At 36.1% G+C, this 22,417-nt stretch overlaps 1 protein-coding gene across 1 annotated transcript in view; it reads right to left on the bottom strand.

Moving 5' to 3' along the window:
- TINAG (tubulointerstitial nephritis antigen) overlaps positions 1-22,088 on the bottom strand; it is a 92,182-nt gene extending 70,094 nt beyond the window's left edge. The window contains exons 1-4 of the mRNA XM_025991227.2: positions 21,584-22,088; positions 14,578-14,641; positions 13,644-13,733; positions 8,168-8,282 (exon numbers count right to left, since the gene is read on the bottom strand). Coding sequence (XP_025847012.2) covers positions 8,168-8,282; positions 13,644-13,733; positions 14,578-14,641; positions 21,584-21,938 — 624 coding nt within the window. The 5' untranslated portion in view covers positions 21,939-22,088. The remainder of the gene's footprint in view (positions 1-8,167; positions 8,283-13,643; positions 13,734-14,577; positions 14,642-21,583) is intronic.
- Between the last annotated feature and the right edge of the window lie 329 nt (positions 22,089-22,417).

Raw genomic sequence — 22,417 nt, 5'->3', positions numbered from 1 at the left:
AAAGTGACTGCATTCCATACTCCCCCTTGGGTACTATATGTGACCACCTTACTAAGCACTGGTCTATGAGATATAAGCAAAAGTACCATTGGCAGTTTCTGAGACTTTTTTTAAAGAGACGAATAGTACTTTACTTTTATTCTTTTTTATTGATTTTTAAATTTTGTTTTCCTGCTAGCAGAAATTAGGGTATAGATAGACATGGAATAGCTCTCTTGAATCACTTTATGACCTTGGATAGAAAGACTCTAGAAAACAGAACAAGGAAGAAAGAGCCTGGGTATCCAATTCCATGGAGTTGGATACTTCTAATGGAAGACAACCCATCTCCAGATTTGTTGGTGGTAGATCAATTCCTATGTTATTGAAGCCACTATCATTTTGAATTTTTAGCTCTCTCAGATGAGCCCAATCATAACTAAAAGAGTACATATAACTGCAAGAAAGTTGCTACGACAGTGCCATATTTCACTGAAGCCAGGACATAATCAAATATAAGAAGCACCCCAATTTTAGAGGTATAAAAAAGTGAATAAAATAAGCATCTAGAAATTGATGAGCTATGATATTTCCTCAAATGAGTTTCTTAGAATACTAGTTCTGAGGAATTATAATAGATAATTACAAAACAAGGAATTGATTAGTCTAACAGTTCTGAGAAACACTGGTTTTGAAAATCTATTCATCTTCACTGCAGTATTTTTTACAAGCTACCTAAGTGTTCTAAGACTCTAGGAAGTGGGAATAATATTCATGGTTTTATATGTTCATGACCCAATGAAAAGTATCTTATTTTAGCTTATTTCATTTCATTTCACATCATTTTGGTTGTGAAGCAGATCAAAGGACTAGTGTTTAGTAGAACAGGCTCTGGGAAGAACCATAGTATGGATTAGAAAACCCAGGTTTGAGAATAATCCAGAGAACAGGTGCTTGTTCCATCAAAACACCAAATCACCTCAGGAATCTACTTTTTAACAGGCCCAAGTATTTATTCATAGAAAGGGAAAACAAATTTTCACATTTCTTTTTGGAGATTTGCCTTGCAGTGATTAATTCAGCCCCATGGTGTTGTTCAAGTCATGTTCAATTATATCACAGTGTTATGCACTAGATTGCAACAAGTACAGAAAAATAAAACTGAGAACTAAACACTCAAGAACTGACTTGAGATAAGACACCACCATGAGCTCATTCTGCCACAAGTTCAGTTGAATAAGGAATAAGGCCGGGTGTATATTTTCTAAAGTTTCTTGAAGGATGTGAAGTTCCATCCTGGGAAGAAGGGAAAGGAGGCATAAGCACATGCTTTGATGCTCTATGAATTTAAAGCTCTTAATTTAGAGATGGCAAAAACTGGCATCTTAATCTGTCCCTAGCTCTTTACCTACATAGATGAGAAGATTCTGAGATGAACTGAGGAAAATATATGCTTAAACAGTCTCGACCATGAACATCTGGCCGTACCCCTCTTCTGCAGCATCACAGGCACCTGCATTTTATAAAATTTTTTTTTAAGATTTTATTTATTTATTCATGAGAGACACAGAGAGAGAGAGTGAGAGAGAGAGAGAGGCAGAGACACAGGCAGAGGGAGAAGCAGGCCCCATTCACGGAGCCCGATGTGGGACGCGATCCCAGGACTCCAGGATCACGCTCTGGGCAGAAGGCAGGCGCTAAACCACTGAGCCACCCAGGGATCCCCTAAAGTTATTATTCAAGCTTGATACCATTGCCTATATTCATGTATGGGGGGAGCTAAACATCATTTTTATGGGGAAAATGGTCATTTTTGTTTCACTTTATATAAAGAACCAAACCATATAACTGTTATTCACTTTTCTAGTTAGTGTTTCATTTTCTACATAGGCTTCAGTTTATACAGATGACAAACATATTTGAAATCAAGTAGATTATTTTTATTTTTTTTATTTTTTTTAATAAATATTTTTTTAAATTTTTCATTTATTTATGATAGTCACACAGAGAGAGAGAGAGGCAGAGACATAGGCAGAGGGAGAAACAGGCTCCATGCACCAGGAGCCTGACATGGGATTCGATCCCGGGTCTCCAAGATCGCGCCCTGGGCCAAAGGCAAGCACCAAACCTCTGCGCCACCCAGGGATCCCAAGTAGATTATTTTTAATCAAATAAAAAATTTCTTCTTTTTTAAGATTTTATATTTATTTATTTATTTATTTGAGGAAAGAGAGAACAAGCAGCGAGGAGGGGCAGGGGAAAGAGAAAGAAAGAGAAACAGACTCCCCACTAAGCAGGGGGGAGCCTGATGCAGTGCTACATCCCAGGACCCTGGGATCATGACCTGAGCCGGAAGCAGATGCTTAACCCATTGAGCTAGCCAGGTGCCCCTCAAATAAAAAATGTCAATAGCCTATGGTAGGTTACAAAGTATATTGGTAAGATTCCCTTTGATTTTTTTTCCAAAGATATGTCTTAACCTTCAGTATTTGCTATCACTGAAATATACCTCAAAAAGGAAAACACAAATTCCTCCTGTTATAACTAATGACAATAAAAATAAATCCAGGGGTGTGTGGGTGGCTCAATCCATTAAGTGTCCACCTTCAGCACAGGTCATGATCCCAGGGTCTTGGAATGGAGTTCCAAGGGGGACTCTTCATGGGGTTCCCTTCTCAGCAGGGAGCCTGCTTCTCCCTCTCTCTCTGCCCCTTCCCTCCTACTTGTGTGCATTCTCTCTCTCTCTCTCAAATAAATAAATAAATAAATAAATTTTTTTAAAAGAAAATTCCAGTCAGTCGATACTGAGTATTATCTAGCCAATGATCAAGTATCTAGCGAATTAAATAAATTTTCATTTCTCATCTCCATGATTGGTGGATTTAAAAGTTATCATTTAGGACCATTTAGAACAGAACTGTCCAATCAAGACATTGCTTTGAATAATCTCAGACTAAGAACACCTTCAAATGGGGAAGGGGACAGAGAACAAGAAGGAGGCAAACCATAAGAGACTCTTATACAGAACAAACTGCAGGTTGATGGAGGGGAGGTGGGCAGGGGATGGGCTAAATGGGTGAGAGGCCTTAAGGAGGGCACTTGTTCTAATGAGCACTGAGTGTTATATGTAAGTGTTGAATCACTAAATTTTACCCTTGAAACCACTATTACACTATATGTTAACTAACTAGAATTTAAACAAAAATGTGAAACAAACGAAAACTTTCAAGAAAAAAATAGGCATGCATCTACCAGCCAGCTTTTATTGCCCTGACACCAGATATAATTAATTTTTAAAAGTTATCATATAGGGGATAATGTTGAGCTCAGTGGTTTAGCGCCTGCTTTCAGCCCTGGGCGTGATCCTGGAGTCCCAGGATCGAGTCCCACATCAGGCTCCCTGCACAGAGGCTGCTTCTCCCTCTGCCCGTGTCTCTGCCTCTCTCTCTTTCTCTCTCTCTCTCTCTGTGTCTCTCATGAATAAATAAATAAAATCTTTTTTAAAAAGTTATTACATAATACATAAATATTTTACTTCAACTTCCAGCAAACCATAAAAACATTATTTTTCCTGTGTTAGTAATACCAACTAAAACACAACAAAATCATTTATACTGGGTGACTGAGAAAACATGTTACACTAGTAAGCTATAAGGTAGACAGAAAATTTTTAAAACATCTGTAACAACTTTGTTCACATCTTTATTCTCCCTGGGGAATCAACAATAACACAGCTATTTAATTTTTTTAACTGAGCCAATGATAGAAGCAAACTCTTAATTTCCCCATTTATGTTTGAAAATAGGATTTTTCATTCAAAATATCTGCAATATTTATAATAGGATATAATATAGTGAAGCTTTTTAAAGTTATTTCCCAAATTCAAAAGCACTTGAATATTATGTCTGAAAAAAAAAATCAGGTACAAATATGCTGATTTGATTAGATTTTATTTGATATGATTTAATTTGATTTAGAAGCATAGTAGAACTTTCAGGTTCACCAGAAATATGTAAATACCATCAGGGCCAATATATCCAGAGCTATACCTTTCTTTAGGAGATAAAAATCTCCAAGTATTGAAGCTTTTGATAATCTAAATTAGTAGTAAGGGATAGCAGGGAACTGACCCTACTATTCTCCCAAAGTTAATCCAAGAGAGAAAAAACAGTTTTATATGGCATATAATAGCATTTCTGTTATGGGTATATTTAATTCAGTATATAATAAGCACTTCTCTTTTAGCATTTCGTGGACTTCTTACAACCCTACAAAAAGGGTACTACTGCCTTAACCATTTCACAGAGGAGGAAATGAAGTCAATAAGTGAAAAAGCCAGACTGAATCCAGAGCACTGGGTCCAGAGCTCATGTTCATTATGGTGTATGGAATGGTGCCCTCATGAATAAACACAGTGGCTGACACATGCCTATTAACAGACTTCAACTGTGATGTTTCTGCTGGCTCAATAGGACCTCAGTCAATGCTAGTTTTGCATACTGTCACAATAATTGGTTGTCTCCCTTGTTTTCTTTCTGAGACACTGAGAAAGTTCTTGATTTGTCCCTAAATGCACTTCTACTCTAGTGTGAATTTTCAGTAGGAAGATAAAAAGCACCATTTCACAAATTTATTTGACCATAGATGGGACACCTTTATTCCTAATCTTGAAAGATTGGTGGTCCATGGGACGAACGTTGAGAAATATTGAAATAAGGGTCAAAGCATGTCATAACCTACTTTGCACTTTAAGGTGACAAAAAGTTCAATGGCAGAGTTTGAATTTCTTGTGGGGAGCTGCAGTTCTTCTGATGGCCAGCTCCTAATCAGTCTCATTGTAAATCTATATATACAACATACAAAGTTTCAATGGAGTGCCAGAGAATGGTTAATTCATTCAATAGTTCCTAACACTTTTAGTGTAGAACCATTTAGAACAGAACTGTCCAATCAAGACATTGCTTTGAATAATCTCAAACTAAGAACACCTTCAAATGGGGGAAGGGGACAGAGAACAAGAAGGAGGCAAACCATAAGAGACTCTTACTTATAGAGAACAAACTGCAGGTTGATGGAGGGGAGATGGGCAGGGGATGGGCTAAATGGGTGATAGGCATTAAGGAGAGCACTTGTTCTGATGAGCACTGAGTGTTATATGTAAGTGTTGAATCACTAAATTTTACCCTTGAAACCACTATTACACTATATGTTAACTAAGTAGAATTCAAACAAAAATGTAAAACAAACAAGAAAATTTTCAAGAAAAAAAAATAGGCATACATTTACCAGCCAGGTTTTATTGCCTTGACATCAGATATAATTAATTCCAATGTGGGTGAAGTGAGTCTTCATATACAGCAAAGAGTTACCTGGTCTCAGCTTTCTCTCTTTTTCCACTTCCTCTCAAGCACTCTGCTTGGACCCAGAGAAAATAGTAAGTTTGTATTTCTTTTTTGTCTGTCCTCACTCAGGATTATCATCCAGGAAGGGGTCCCCAACACCCTAAACATAACTTTTTTCCATCCTCTGCTATCAGCATCTTTCTATTCATCAGTGTCACTAACCACACTCTACACATATTCATTTGAACTGAATGAATTCATATAGATTAAACAAATCTTTCATATCTATATGATCATCCAAATCTTTGCACAATGCCTACTGGTATTTCTCTAACTCATGTCCAGCAGATACATCATGGAAATAGTGACTTAAACCAAGGAATGAAACTAAGAAAACAAGCCAGGGACGAGAAAAGCTTTCCCAGAAACAAGAAATGGCTCATGGCTCATCCTTCTCTGGATAAAGAATTATGTGAACCCCAGCTCTCATCCAGTTAATAGGGTCAAGGATAGGAAGATGTTTTGGGTGTGAGGATGCAGTGGAGTTCCTCAGCAAAATCATGACCACTGTTGGCAGCTGCCTACCCTTGCTCTTACACATAGACCATCCTATGTTGAAAATGGTATTAAAAAAAAGATAGTTGGGAAACAGCAGGCAAAAAAGAGTTATCCAGAAGCATATCTACAAAGAAAATAACTCATTTTCACTGTACTCTGAGGCAAGTTAGTATACTGAGGTAGTTTCTACATAGTCACCAGGCTAAGAATTAACATATTTTTTACCTCTTTCTGTAGAAACCAGTTCAACTTGGTTCACTTCCTGGAAGTGAACTTGTTATATTTCTGATTTTCTCATATCTCCAGATATTAGGACAACTCTAACACTTAGAAACTTTTTGAAAGGTCCTCAGTCCTCAAGCTACTATGCCCTACAAAAAAGTAGCTATTTCCTTGCCTTAGATTATAAGTGGGTAATGGAACTCTTACAGACCAGCCAAATTTTCCTTATTGCTTTCCTGGAATAAGCTGGCAACTATATTACACTAATTCATAGCACTCATCAATTTTAATTCTCCCAAAGTATTAATCATTAGTATTTTTCATTTGAATATCACCACAACAACTTTTCATGCAGACAAATCCCTAGCAGCCAATCAATGATGAATTAAAATTCAACATCCTTTTCTATACTATGGTAAGTGACAACTTGAAAAAGAAACACACCTCGTATTCTCCAGAATATAAAATATCCCAAGCTGCAAAAAAAATAAAGCTTAAAAAGGAAAGGTTAGAAATAATCCACAGAAAATGTATGTAGACACCCAAATGAGTATTTGACTGACTGGGCCCCTTAATAAAAGCAAGGGAAAGAGCAATCCTTGTAAAAGGAGTGGATTAATTCTTTTCTTAAATAATTCTTGCCTCTTTTTTCCCTTAGATGGAAATAAAAATGAAAAAGAAAGCAGCCAGAAAAAAAAATAATAACTCTTCCAATTGATCACATAATTAGGTCACTAAAAACCATGAATCTGAGCCACATCTATAAAGATTTTATATCTTACTGGTTCTAGGAAAGATCCAAAAGTATATCTAGGCTGATCATTTCATTAAGTTAGCTCTACTTTTTGCTATTTTGAACTTGCATTGGCCAAAGCTAACTGATTTTACTGGAATTCTAGGGACTATTTTGGGGGTCAGATGTTTTAAGATGTCCTAGCTCTGCAATTTAAGTAATTCTACAGTGGCTTTTCACTTTTCCCAATCTCAGTGTGACTTAGCCTCTCTCAATCTCAATTTTCTTGTCTTTAAAATGTGGATAATTATAGTACCCACTACATCAAGCTGCTGTGAGAATTAGATGAGATAATGTATGAAAGTGCTTATAAGAGTGCTTAACACATAGCTCCTCAATATGTGGCAGCTATTATGATCTTTTCTGATACTGGTTATAATTTAGCAGGCCCTGATACTGCAATTTGAATTGATATAATAACTCAGGGGATTACATCTCTTGAGAGCAAAGTACAGTAAATGCTTCATGGAAAACCTGTGGATTCACAACTCATCCAAAGGCAAACAACAACCCTGCTTGCTCCTGAGACACTGGGAGCTTCCAGGCAGCCAGGACCCAAAGCCTTCATTACAGAGAGAAGTGGCTGCACTCCCGACACCCAGGAGCAGTGCTCAGCCTTGAGCATTTGTACGAGGACTTGAATACAGTTAACAAGATACCTATTATGGGATGATAATGTCTCTTAAAAATGAAAGGGAAAGCCAATACAATAGTACAAAGCATAAGAGTGTAGGAAATGCAGCAATTTCATGAAGGGGTTTGGGAGGTCACCTGACAAAATTTGAAGGTGTTCCTGTAATAGAAATTTTGAGAATAAACCTTTATGAATCACCATGGCCTACGTGTCTGTAGTTACTAGCATTTCTCTTAGCCTCATGTGATAATGGATAGCCAAATGACAGTATAACTCTATTTGGATGAATACAAAAATTGACTGTGTTTAGTTGAAAAAGAAAAATGAGGACAACTTTGACTTGCTTGAGCATCAGGTCACTGAACAACCAATAATCAGAAATATGAATTTTTATGAAATCATGAGCAATGTAAATGAACACACATTCTTTACCTAATTGACATTGGTGAACTTCCAAAGTTCATGTGAAATTTCTAAGGAAGGTAACAACCATTTTAGTAAAGATTTTTTATTTATATGACATAATTATAACTTTGAAAGTTCAAAACTCACTATTTTAGTTACTGAAAATTTCTTTAAACACACATACAAACATATCTATACAAATACACATGTATTTGAGTCAGAGAGGACACTTACTGTCATCTCATTCATACTCAGAAGCATGGGGCTAGGTGGCAGGGTACCAAGACGGTACTTGAAACCTTCTTCTAGAGTCATTCCCCAGAATTGGCTGTAGTTCTGGGCTGTCCATCTGCCTTACAAATGAAACAGAAAAATTGGTATAGGTTATATAATATCACTTTTATAAATAATGTTTATTTATATTTCTGAAATTATACACAATTAAAACTATTACTGCAAGCTAGATATTCTTTATATAAAGAATGCATGCTTGCTTACCATAACAGAAGAGCCTATGAGACACTCTTCCTAAATTAGATCTATTTCAATTATTTTAATGATTTATATGAGAAATCTAAAGCTACATCATTTTAGACTAAATTTAAGAATATGGAATCTTTACATACTATAAGGGATTAAGTGGCAAAAGGCCAATATACACAGTTTCTTTTGAATGTCATTAAGTGCATTTTAGAAAGAAGCTTGAATGTACAGAAATGTGCTTATGGTTTAAATAGAGTAATTGGTTTATAAATAATTTAGATTTGAAAAAAATTTGACCATGTCAAAGGAAGTATCCACGAAAAACTGAGGATAAAATAGTTATACGTAAAAGATTACATCAGTGCTCTTAATTATATTGAAATATTTTATATAAATATTGAAATATTCTATCATGTATTAAAAGGGTTAATTTGTGTTAAGTGCCCAGTAATCTTTGTTATTATTAATTATAATACAAATTCATTTATGTGAGATTAGATAGTAAAAAGTATATACTTTTTTAGACAGGGTTTTTGCCCTTATATAGGAAAAGAAGCTTTGTTTTCAAAATCTGACATTGACATTTAAATCCAATGAAAATTTTCTGAAGAGATGAGAGGAGATGAGAAAGACAAAAGTAATTTAATCATTGCTTGAATTTTAAATTATTTACAACTTGAGGACGATTCAGTACTTAAGTCAAATCTAAACTTAATCCTGTTGTGTTAATTACCACAACTGCTTATAATGTGATAGATTCTCACGAATGAGTGAAGATACAACTTGATTTTCAATAATATGCCTAGAAAGTTAATGTCTTTCTTTTTTAAAAAACTGTTAGTTTGTAAAACCTTAAGCAATTTGAATCCACAATTTTGGAGTGCAATCTCCATCAACCAAGGGAAACTCTGACTACACTAGATATTGCAGCATACAGAAGAGACCATTAGGGCCAGCCTTGGGCAAAACCATGACTTCAGTAAAGTATGTTTTTGGTGCTCTACACTAGTAGTTTTCAAACATTCAGATACATTTTTGGTCATTTAATTAATCAGTCCACTTAGTCATCAGGGATTGGTATTTCAAAAAATAGAATATAGGATAAATGATAATAGGAAATATTAGAACTTATTGCACATAGTGAGGATAAGTCCTGGTTTTATATATGTAATTATGTGTGTGTGTGTGTGTGTGCAGCATGTATTTGTATGTGTATAGATGTGCATGTGTGTGTATATACTAAGTCACAAATCTGTGTTTTACTGTGACTTATGTTCAAAAATGTGTGAAGGGACTAAACCCTATACCATCCTCTTTTATCTAGACTCATAACTTTCCCTTTAACTCAATGTAGCATTTACTGAACATTCTTAATTTGTCATATTCTCTCTTAAAACATTATAATAAGTAAATTTCTCTACCCTCAAGGAGCTCATACCCTAAAAAGACTGCAAAGATAGAAATGCCATCAGTGTGCGTAATTTATTAGCAGTAGGTCAGAGTAAAGGATTCAAATATAACTCTGCCCGAAGGAGTTGGCATAATACGTTTTATAGAAAGTGACTTTAGTGTTCAGTCTGGAAGGATGAGAATGAGTTTGGTTGGCAGATGTGAAAGAAGAGAACATTTATTCTTTAAGAAAATTGGTAATTCAACGCTGCCCATGCAGCTCAGTCAGTTAAGCATCTGACTCTTGGATTCCACTCAGGTCCTGATCTCATGGCTTGTGAGATCAAACCTTGCCTTGGGCTCCACACTCAGTGGGAGTCTGCTTAGATACTCTCTCCTCTGCCCCTTCCCCTGCTTGCAGTCTCTCTCTCTCTCTCTCTCTCTCTCTCTCAAATAAAGACATCGATCTTAAAAAAAAAAAAAGATGGCAATTCAGGAGCAAAGCATACAGGTTTGAAACTGGGTAGCACATTTAAGGAAGAACAGGTAAGTTCAATGCTGAACCATGAGAGGGCCTAGGGAGACAGAAGCTGAGCAAAGCATAACAAATGAAGTAGCAAAGAAGCATTTCGGCCAGATTGTTACTTATGCTAAGGAGTATAATGATATTCTACAAGCAACGGAGTATCACTGAGGATTTTTAAGAGCATGAACAGCAGAATCAAAGCTTTGATTTAGAGGGATCACCATGAAAGTAGAAGGGATTAGTTGCCAGACTGGAAACGGAAAAATCAGGCCATCTCAAATGAGGCTTGGTAAAGAAATGCACTAGAATATACAGAGAGGTAGAAAAAATAATATCTGGAAGAAACTGTGACTATGGCGGTGCCTGGGTGGCTCAGTTGGTTAAACATCTGCCTTTGGCTCAGGTCATGATCCCAGAATGCTGAGATTGAGCCCTACACTGGGCTCCATGCTCAGCTCGGAGCCTGCTTCTCCCTCTCTCTCTGCTTGCTGCTCTCTCTGCCATGTGCTCTCTCTCTCTCTCTCTCTCTCTGTCAAATAAATAAATAAAATCGAAGAAAAAAAAACTGTGACTGTAGGAATTATAAGAGACTAGTGACTGAGAGCGAAGAGAAGAATCAAACTAATTTCCAATTTTCTGGCTTGGCTGACAAGGCAGAGGGGGAAAGCCAGTCACCAAGGGCAGGTCAAAGAGGTCAACCCTTTTGATTTGGGATATATTGATTTGAGAAACTGGTGAAAAAAAATCAAGTCTAACTTATCCAATTGACTAGGTTTTGAATTCATTTAAAAAAGTAATAAAGTTTAGAGATGTGACAGATTAAAAATGGTCACAAACTATTCATGGCTTTTGGCACCAAGAAGTGGAATCTATTCCCCCAACCTTTGAAGGTGGGCAGGGCTAGTGCCTTGCTTCACCCAAGCAAAGGCAGGAGAATTGATGCTGTGCAACTTTTAAGCTAAGCCCTACAGGGAGGCCCTTTGAAGCTTTCTCTCATGCCCTCTTAGAACACTGGCACCATCTGAAGATGCTAGGTTAGCTGGCTGGGACAGATGGGCCCACCAACAACCAGCACCAACCAGTCACCCCAAAGAGATCAAGAAAAGAACGTCAGCTAAGCCCATCCCAAGTTACTGAGTGAACCAATGAAACACTTCTGTCTCAAGCTGTGAAATTCTGGAGTCGTTTGCTGCACCACAGCAGATAACTGAAACCATTATCTATCTCTCTTTGTTCCACTAACTTGCTGATTATTACTTGTGCTACTAATTTGGCACTTCCATACAGCTCTATCTTCAGAAATGCTTTCACAGAGCGATGACATGTTGACTCCTCAGCTAGACTGTAAATTCGGGCAAGACAGAAATTATTTATTTCTACCCTCAGCAGTGCCACAAGAGAAGCACATGTTTTGTTAATATTAATTGCTAACCGCTGAGCCACCGGGGCTACCCGAAAATAAATATTTCAAAGCAAAGATTGTGTATATTTAGCTGATAAGGCCAGGAGGAAGCTGGAGACCAGGCAGAGGCTACTGCACCAGTCCAGGCAAAGGAGGCCACGGTTTTGGGCCTGAGTGGCGGTAGGGAATCCAAGGCAAATGGAAAAAAAACTTGCTGATACAAACAGATCCCTGTAACTCATCAGACTAGGGTTACCTTAAAAAGCACTTCATAAGTATTGAAGGATATGCTTCTATTATCTATGACAATAATTTGAACATCAGGACCAGAATATATCTGAGAGAACTTTCTCCTAAATTCAAGGACTCCCTCTGCCTTTTTGTCCTCTGGTAAATAATTTTAGTTTTACTCCACTTCTTTATAGCTTCTCTCTTTTACTTAACTTTTCTTTTCCCTTTGGGCAATGGATATTTTCTTTCGCTCCAATCATACCTCACTTTTTGTCCTTTGAAGGTCATCAATGTTTGCTACAAAAGGCAAAGCCCATGTCTAACTTGTCCCAGAGTTATCTCACAGTGAACAAATAATGGCAAGAAATTTTTTCCTTCCAAGAAAGACGGCATTCCTACCAGCTTCTGTATTCTTATGTGTACTTTCCATGTCACCTCCAACTATGGTTTCCCATGGGTTCTGTGACAATGGAAACACAAGCTGCTCAGGGTTTCTTGGAAGTATGTGTTCAGTAGGTCAAGCATTTGAATTGTTTTAGGCACTTGATTCAGATAATTTCTTATGATGACACATACTCTTATGTTCTTTTAATGATTTAAGTATCACTTAGCCACTGAATACTATAATGTATTTTCCCTAGAAATACTTACAATATCATTTTATCACCTAAAATATTGGTTAAACATGTATACACACGCAGGAATTCAACATGGTTTAAGAATATTAATGTTAAAAAATGTAACTTTCTAAATTTCGTGTCTTCCAAGAAAATACTTTGGGTACACTGAAATTCAGTGTCCCCACTAAACACCTGTCTTATGGTCTTATATGTGGAAGCAAGTGATACTTTTAACTTTTAAAAATACATTTCATGATTACATCACTTTTATAGCTACTTGATAATAGTTCTTCTTACATGAAATGTCTTCCCAAATGTGTAAAATGTTACCAAGAGTATATAGAGATTTGATCAGTAACAACAGAGAGGCAGATAACCAGGCAGGCTATTCCTCTTCCTTTTAGTTCAGTGAAGAAAACCAGTGTTAACACTGACATCATAATTCCCTCTATGCAAATGAAGAAGCCACCTAATTTGTTAACCTGTCAGAAAGCATCAAACCATTATTTCCTATGTTTAAGTGTCAATCAGCCCTATATTTAGTTTATTAGCAAAGTAAAATGGCTCAGCCTGTCTTTTGATTCAACTGTAAGTGAAATTGGCTGCATAGGTCATGTCAGTGAAATTGGCTAGATGAACTGGTTGTTTGGGGAATCATCAAGATTAAATACTGACCTCTTAGGGTCTGGTTCTCCCAGGATAGCTGATTGGCTGGGACAGGGCAGCAGCAGAGGAGGAAAGATGGTTTATATGAAAAAATAAATTTTGCCTATTTATCCAAACTAAAGCTCCCTTTACTCCCCTCACTCACACCATGACACTGCTCCTTCCTAGACAATTTAAGACTCTGTCGATATTTCTTTGTGCAATATTTAATTATTTATCTTTGTGCATTGCTATTTTAGCTATCTTTCTACTTCTCTTCCCATTTCTCTCCCACTCTTTCTTTTGAAATAATGACCATTTTTAGAAGTAAATAATAGGAAATACATTGTCTGAAACCTGAAAAGTAACTGGGACTGCCAAAAAAAAAAAAAAAAAGCAAGATTTTTTTCTCACCCATAGTCTCCTTTATTGACCTGTTCAATTAGTTCTGGTTGAACAAGGCAGACAAGTTGGGAGCATTTCCATTGCTGTCCTGAGCATGTGCTGCAAAGACATAAAAATTACAAAAGCGGCCTAGCCTTTATGAAGTACATTTATAAAATTAGTAATCAGAATTGCACACTCTTAAGGCATAAAACATAGTTTTGATTAATGATAGCCATGTGTCTACTTGATTCTCAGCAAAAATAATATATGCATTAGCACCCCTCAGTAAGCTCTTAACTCTACTCTAGGCAATTCATAAATGAAATGACCATACAATCCCCCAAGTTTGAAACCATAAGAAAATTTAGACTGTAGATTCAGTCTATTTGCACTTGGAAACTTTCTGCAGGATAATCATTTGAAGGTAGCCTATTTTTATATATAGCTACTGTGATCAAAGAAACATAATATGCCTATAGTATATCTTGCTTATAGAATGATTATAATTAAGAGGTATATTTGATGCAGGCCTGCTGTATGATGAAGGTCACAATCATGAACAACCAGCTATAGCATTAAAAGATATATCCAGGATTAGATTTGTCAACATTCATTAAATATAGTTATATAAAACTACAGATATGTGATATCCTATAACTTATTATTCTATCTGTATTTATTTTTTAAAGATTCTATTTTTATTTGAAAAAAAGCAAGAGAGGGAGAGAGAGCATAGAGGGAGAGAAAAGCACATTCCTTGCTGAGCAGGGAGCCCAACGCGGGGCTCCATCCCAGGACCACAGGATCATGACCTTAGCAGAAGGCAGACACTTAACTGACTGAGCCAACCAGGCACCCCTTTATCTGTATTTAAATATGTTTTATTTCACAATACTCCTTTTATTTGAAGAAAACATACACGCACAATAGAATTCAGTTCTGTGTCACTTAAATTCATTACCAGGAGTTGCAGTTTTCTTTAATTACTGATCCTTCTTCATAAAGTTGACCATGTCTGAAGCAACCTACCAACATAACATATGAACAAATTAAAATTCTAAATCGAAAACTAAAGTGCATTAACATCACAAGTAACCTAAAATTCTGTTTTCATAATTTCTCAAATATGCAAAAATACTTGGTGCCAATTGATGAAAATCCACATCTGGTTTGGGTCAAGGTTTATGTATGGATTTTTCTAAGCTCATTCCAACAGCTTTTATCTTTAAAACTGTGTATTATGTTCCAAGAAAGGATATGTAAAGCATGAAAACTTGATTACCACAGAATTAATCACTAATAACACTGAAAAAATAATTTATATGTTTAAATAGGTGAGCAATAAGACAGTGTTTGAATAAATTTATGGCTTTTCTCATTTAAAAAAATCAAGTCAAAGCTAATAAAAGAATATGACTAATTATATCTCAAAGTTTTATACCAAAATGCGATGCTATTTCATTGAATTCACCTTTTAAAGACAAATTCTATTTTTTATTCAGAATTTGGATCAAGAGAAAAATTCATGAAACCAATAAGATTGTAGCCATTTGTGCTCCAAATCCAAATGTTTCTCAATTAACTGAAACTAGCTGTTAACTACTTTACCAGATTATATAAACTACTCAAAAGAGATCAATGGTATAGTATCATTATTGAAAACAATCGATAAGATATGGTGAAAATAGTACCCTGTTTACAAAGCAAATCCTTTTCAAAAATATAATTCACACAAACTTAAAATTCACTCTGACTTAGCAAAGGAAATTTACTATTTTGTCATGTGAAGGAAATTTACTATTTTCTTTGACAGAAACATGTAATTGATAGATCACATTAATGATCTCTAATTAAACAAAATGAATCCTCACTTTTTATTCATTCAATTATAGGGGCAAGTCTGCATGTTTAGAAATCACTCCAAGGGACTTGGTTTAACTCCTAGCCCCAATGTCACAAAAGCTATTTAAGGAATTTACTCTCCTCTGATTTTTCAAATGACGGTTTCATAGAAAAAACTTCACGACTACCACTCTTCAGCATGTACTGTTTTTACAGTTAAATATTCTGCTTGATGAATCTAAAATCTCAACATATTTGCATCTATTTACCTCTTTCCCATGGATTTTTAACATTCCACAAGCACAGAAGAGAAACAAAAACTTCCTCTCTCTTGGACCACAGGCTTCTAGATTGTAGCAAATTAAGATTTAACTTTAAATCAAGTCCAGGTTTTTAATTACTGCTCAGTACTAGAGACTTAAAATAAATGAACTTACACTCTATTACTTAAAGAGACCCTCAAATTTTTTATTACATAGGGGCAATAGAAAATTCATACAACAATTTAAGTTCAAAGTCAAGGAAAGTACTTTTCTGACTAGTTTTAAAGGGCAAGGGAGAGGCCAAAACCGAAGCTGATTTTTTTAAAGACTTTATTTATTTATTCATGAGAGACACAGAGAGAAAGAGAGGCAGAGACACAGGCAGAGGGAGAAGCAGGCTCTAAGCAGGGAGCCCGACTTGGGACTCTATCCCTGGTCTCTAGGATTATGCCCTGGGCTGAAGACAGCGCTAAACCGTTGAGTCACCTGGGCTGCCCCCGAAGCTGATTTTTAAGCAAACCTCATAAAAACTCCTTGTCCAACATATCAGTTACATAGATAAAAGGAAACAGAAATCACAAGTCTTTAGGGAAAAAAAAATGTCCCTTCTCTGACCTGTACTCTATCTAATAATTTTGAAGTCAAGAGAATGTTATCACCAGGCCTACCTCAATTAACCAGTACTAAATCTAGTGTTAGTTAAATTCCCTTTCTGGTCATCCTTCCTTAATATCAAGTCAGAGTTTATTCTATGAGAAACTACATTTATTATAATATCAGTTGAGAGTTGCCCTCTTAAATGAAAATCATAATCCATTTATCTGAGCCTGCTCAAAGGGCTGACAAAGTGGAGTGTCAGCTTCTACATTATACAGACAGTCCAATCCTTTCTATACTCCTCCCTGGTTCCAATGTATCCCTCATTTCTCTACCCAGCATTTAAAGGAGACTTTAAAATCTCTGTTGTGTCACTTCCTGTTCAAAATCCTCAAGTTATTTCCCATCAAATTTAGAATAAAACCTAATTTCATAGGATAACCTACAAGACCTTACCAAAAATATCTCTGCCCTCATCACTTTCATAGCGCTGTATGAGGTGGGGCTTCCAGTGGAGTGAGGATTTGCAAAATAGTAGTAAGGAGGGAGAGCAGTGGATGGCTGTAACTTGGTGGTAAAGCAGCAGAACTTGCTCATGGTCTGAGTTTGGAGAATGAGAAAAAAGAAGAATTAAGCATGTCTCACTAGGATTTGGGCTTGAGTCATAGAAGGGCAGCAAAGCTATCACTGAAATATGGAATAGGCTTGTGGCAAGAAATTAAGAAGTCTGCTCTGGATATTTTAGATATAGATTAAATCTGGGTGAGACATCTTAATGAAGAATGTGAAGCAGAGTAGTTTATGGAAGTCTGGAGTTAACTCAAGGCTGGAACACAAATTTGAAAAAAAGAAATATACATTTTTTTTAAAAGCCTTGAGACTAAATGAAAATCTATTTGAAAGAGTGTATAGAGGTGAGAGAAAGAGGGGCAGGACTGAGCTTAAAACATTCCAGCCAGTAGACATTCAGAAGAGGAAAGGGAAAGAGTGGACTGTGAGGAAGTAGGGAATTCAGGAGAGAGTAGAGTCTTGGAAGCAAGAAAACAAAGTATTTAATAAGCAGAGGTGGTCAACTATGTAGAGTGCCATTGAGAACAGACATCTCAATGTTGCATATGGTGATAGCATAGTCACTGACCCTGCTAAGAATGATTTTGGTGATGTAGCAAGGAATGATATCCTGTAGGAATGGGTTGATGAGAGACTTGGAAGTCAAGAAGCAAATGTTTCTGTCAAGAAGCTATATGGGTAACCAATTTGGTTAACTCACTCTGAGGTGCTTCATACATATTTCATTGAGAAAATAAAGCCACTAGGAATTCTCTCATCTCCATCATCATAATTTTCAACCTCCTTCTCTTTGGGTTACTGCATGCCCTGTTGAGCTATGAATCTAGTCCCTTCTTGTCTTTTTAAGATCTTCACCATTACAGCTGTCTCTCTCTCTCTTTTTTATCTCCCCTCCTTTCTTTCCCTCTCTTTCTCTCCTAAAGCATTATCACCCCCCCCTTCTTTTCTGGATTAATGCTCAATTTATAAAATGTGTTTTTCTAGCTCCCAAGTTTGAAAAAGCCCTCTCTTGGCTTCAAGTCCTTAACCAGCATCTGTCTCATTTCCTTTTTTTTCTTTGATAGTAAAATAGCTAAAAGAGACAAAAGAAAAAAAAGATAATGACTGTTGAAATTAATAGAGTTTTACAACTTAACAGACTTTAACACAAGATAAGGCAAATCAGGTATTTGGAGAGTCAAACAGTTGGCCCATTGATTTTTTTTTGTAAAGATGATAATATGTTATATGTAATTTATTTTAATATTTCATCATAATACATTATAATATCTGTGCTGGTCTAAACTTCATTTTAGGGGAGACAGTTACTTTCCCTGATCAGGAATCCATATCCCAGGGGTGGTCAGTAGCATTCATTCTGAAAGGCCAGACTCCAGGGCAGCTGCTATAAATGCTTCCATTATCCATCTTTGGATGAACACCAAGAGTACCACTATAATAGACATAAGAAGTGGGCTTTCATTGGTGAAGTTAGTGGCTTGTTAATCAACATAATGGATATAAGTAATCAGCTCTTATTGGTTCAATTAATAGTATCCAGTTTATATATATTAGCTAAAATATTTAAAAAGTCAGGCCCCATTATCCCACTCTTAGCCAACAGGTTATATGTTTCTCTTAAGGTCAAAAGACTTTACTCATAGACCTGGTACCCTAGGATTGATCTCTAAAATGTTCTGTGTCCAGCCACTGAGTAGGAAGCATTCTCATTCCCTGATGCCCACTACAAGGATGACAGAATCCTACCCCTTTGTTATGTTACATGTCACACATGCCTCCAATAAATTACTCAAGCAAGGTAGATGTGGGAACCTCTAAAGGACAGAGACTTGAGACTTCATGAAGTTTACCCAGGTTGTATGAGTTGGTCTATGACTCCTTACCAATATATATATTTGTAACTATCAATGTATATGAATAATTTGGACTATGACTTATCTTCATTATAATGTGGTAAGGAGGTTATGAAGGAGTAAATAATCTTTATCCAATTCAAATGTGTCAGTAACTTACACGCATTTTTTTTTACCAATGTGAACATAAAAGTTCTGCATAATTAAGTTAACTTAGGTCTGTTCACAACAGATGCTAAACTAGACTCTGCCCTTAAAATCTGCTACACCAAAAGATTTGTCAGGAAAATCCATTCTGGTTCTCTTTCAAACTCTATCACTTACTTAGGGTATCTGACATTGAAATCCTTCAATTGCTAGAAGTTATCATCAGAGATGGGGGAAAACACACACACACATACACACACACACACACACACACACACAGAAGGAAGATATGTCCTACTTCCAGTTTATACAAAAGGGACATAATTACTTTTATAGTACTTAAGATGGTGTATATAGTTTTAAGTCACTGGTTTAAAAAGAGCTCTTGACACAGTTTCAGTATAAAGAACCAGAGAATACCATGTAATTAGATAACTGAAAAATAATATTTAGTAGATCAGTGAATGAACAACTTAGCGTCTCAAAGGGAAGTCAGATTCTACATACAAAAATTGGTTTAAATAATATACCATTGTGTTTTTATTTTAATTTTGCACAATTTTTAGTGTTGTGTGGTGCTATTTTCTTTTGACTAGCTACTTTCACAAGATAAAACAAAAGAAAACAAATTACCTTCATAAGAGCAATTATAGTCTAATGTGAACTTTTTGCTACTAAGTAAAATGATTAATTGCTTCCCTTCATAATGAATGAAATAAAAACTATACCTGGAACATAAGTTCTACCTAAAACATTACCCTAAATTAAAGTCATAGCAAAATTCTAGCTCTCAAACAAAAATGGACATTGAAGAAGTAGCAATTACTTTTCTAAATGAGCTGTATGTCTCAAATAAGAAAAACTTAAATACCTTGTAGCAAATCAAAAGCACTACAGCTTACATGTGATACTGAGACTCAACAGCCTTGAAGCCAACACTATTCCTACTTGACATCTTTCAATGAGTCCTCATTACAGAATAAAATCTCAAATCTTAAGCACAGCCTGTATATCCTGGCATAATCCGATCTCTACTCACCTCTCAAATCTCATCTCGTCACCCTCCGACCCTCTGTTAAACATTACTCTCCTGAAATGTTGACCACGTTCCAACCCCTGGATCAAACTAAGCTCCTCACCCCCAGATCTACAACACCTTTCTGCCAATTCTCCTTCAAATTAGCTCACTTCTCTGCACTCCTGGAGTACTCTGTGAAATATCTTCCCTCACTGACACTCCCCTCAGGCTGATGTTATATTTTATATGTTAATGTTACATTCTGATATACTCTCACAGCACCCTAAATATTTCCTTCAGAGAATTTATCATGATTTGCAACTGCACGATGAATTTGTTAATATCTTACCCTCACCCTGGCAACTTTACCATCCCTTCAAAGAGAATAAGATCTTCTCTTTTTCTTCCCCATTGGCGTCCCAGCACTAAGCACAATGCCTGGCATAGTGAAGATATTCAATGAATAATTTTTGATGTATGACTAAATTCCCCATTCTTAGTAAAGGATCTGCCACTTTTCAGGAGAAAATAGACGTTTAATGTGTTCTGGGCTATATATTGGTAGAGGCAAAGGTCTGGGATAAATGACAGTTCTGTGGAAATTTTAACATAATACATACACTTTTTAAGAAGCATTTCCTTAGTTTTACAAGCAAGATGACATTATTGTCAATGAAGGCGATGGATCTGGATTTTGAAATGAGATCTGGATTTTAAATAAAGATGCCAAATCCTAATCCTAAATTGTCTTCAACTGAAATTTCTGGTCACCATCACTCATTTACATTAGTGTGACAGAGCTCTGATTATACCTACATTTCTGCTGAAGAAATTTGATGTGATGGGCAATAAAAAAAAATAGTGCTTTAGTTAAGTGTAGCAAAAAAGTGTTGCTTTGTGTTTTGTTGCGAATCTTGGATGCATTGATTGCTCAGAATCCAGAACCATTCTCCTATAATTAGACCAATATAGTAAATACCAACATTCTCCCTATGAATTATTTGTACTTATCCACTCAGTCTTTGACTTTTACAATTACTCTTTAGGAGGCTTTCCTTTGTTTCAATAGTTTAAAAAATCCAAGATTAGCAAAATTAAATGAAACAAAAATACACATGAAAAATCTATTTGGTATTACTTAGGCAGGTTGCTAGCTGACTTTGTTTTGCTTTTGCACTGGCATTAATGGCATTGATATACCACAGGTTCTAATGCCAGGAGGTCCACTAGTCATAAGATGCAATAAGCAAAATGTTAGACTAATCTGCAGATGATCAGGCCTGTGACTGATGAGATTCCCTAAAAGGTTTCACTCAAAAGAGCTTAAGAGTCCTGTTGTCAAAACATTTTACAAAGGAAGGAAGGAAGGAAGGAAGGAAGGAAGGAAGGAAGGGTTTTAAGTAACCCTATATACATTAAGACCGTATTCACAACAGGATCCAGACCAGCATCCACAGCCATCACATTGGAACTTTCTTAAAGGTACTAGTGGGATGCAGATATGTTGAATCTAAAGCAAAGCACATTAACAGTCCAAGAAAATTTACTTAATCATAATATTCATTTTTTACCTCCTCTTAAGATAGAAAGGAAAGTATGAAGGAAGGAGAGGGAAAGACAGTTTGACAGATCTTGTAATGAATCAGGAAATCATTTAAGCACATTCCCAAAGCCTACCTTCTGGATCCCAAGGCTTTATGGAAGGAGGCCATTCTTTCTCTTCATGGCAAAATGACTTGTAATCAGGACAGCAATCAGAATTTTCCCTTTCACAGAAGTTATCACAGTAACATAGTGCATTTGCCTCATAGAAATGAGTGACACAGTCATCATCTCTGTCTTCACAGCAACCAAAACTTCTGCAGTATTGCCCTTTGAAAATGGCTCTCTTGAATCGAGTACCTTCCAAAATTGTATGATTCCTAGTGAAAGCAGTTCCTGGGTTCACTTCTCTTTGAGATACATACCGTTTCTCCATCCAAATTTCTGTGGTAAGATAGGAAAAGATTAAGATCTTATATCCAGTCCACATTCTCTAGATGCCAGGTAAGGCTCCACTTTCTGTTAGAGCCAATACCCTTGATTTTGGGGCTTCTCCTTGGAGTCTGAATTCAAATTTTCAAGACAACTCAGACTGAATCCTGAAATGGATTCTTGAGTATACTTCTTATAGTTAAACATTAATCAAGAATTTTAATGTTTGCCCAAGATAATGTAAGTGTTAAAAATAGACCCTTGTCATTCCTTCAAAGTTAAAAATGTCTAACGTTTTATATCATGCCAAAAATATCCAAAAATAAAAATAATAAATACATAAAATACATAAATACATAAAATAAATACATAAAATCTTATGCATAGATGAAATACATTGAATATTGCTTGCCTCCCCAAAAAAAAAAAAACAACTCTAGATTCTTAAATCAGAAACCTCTGTGGAATACACATGGCCCAAATTATGTCTGCAATAACCACTGGCAAGGTGTAGGAAATTGGAAAGTCAAAAACACA

This window comes from Vulpes vulpes, chromosome 1, assembly GCF_048418805.1.
Source record: "Vulpes vulpes isolate BD-2025 chromosome 1, VulVul3, whole genome shotgun sequence".
NCBI lineage: Eukaryota > Metazoa > Chordata > Mammalia > Carnivora > Canidae > Vulpes > Vulpes vulpes.
Note: the sequence above shows the minus strand (reverse complement) of the source record. Positions and strands in the feature narration are given on the sequence as shown.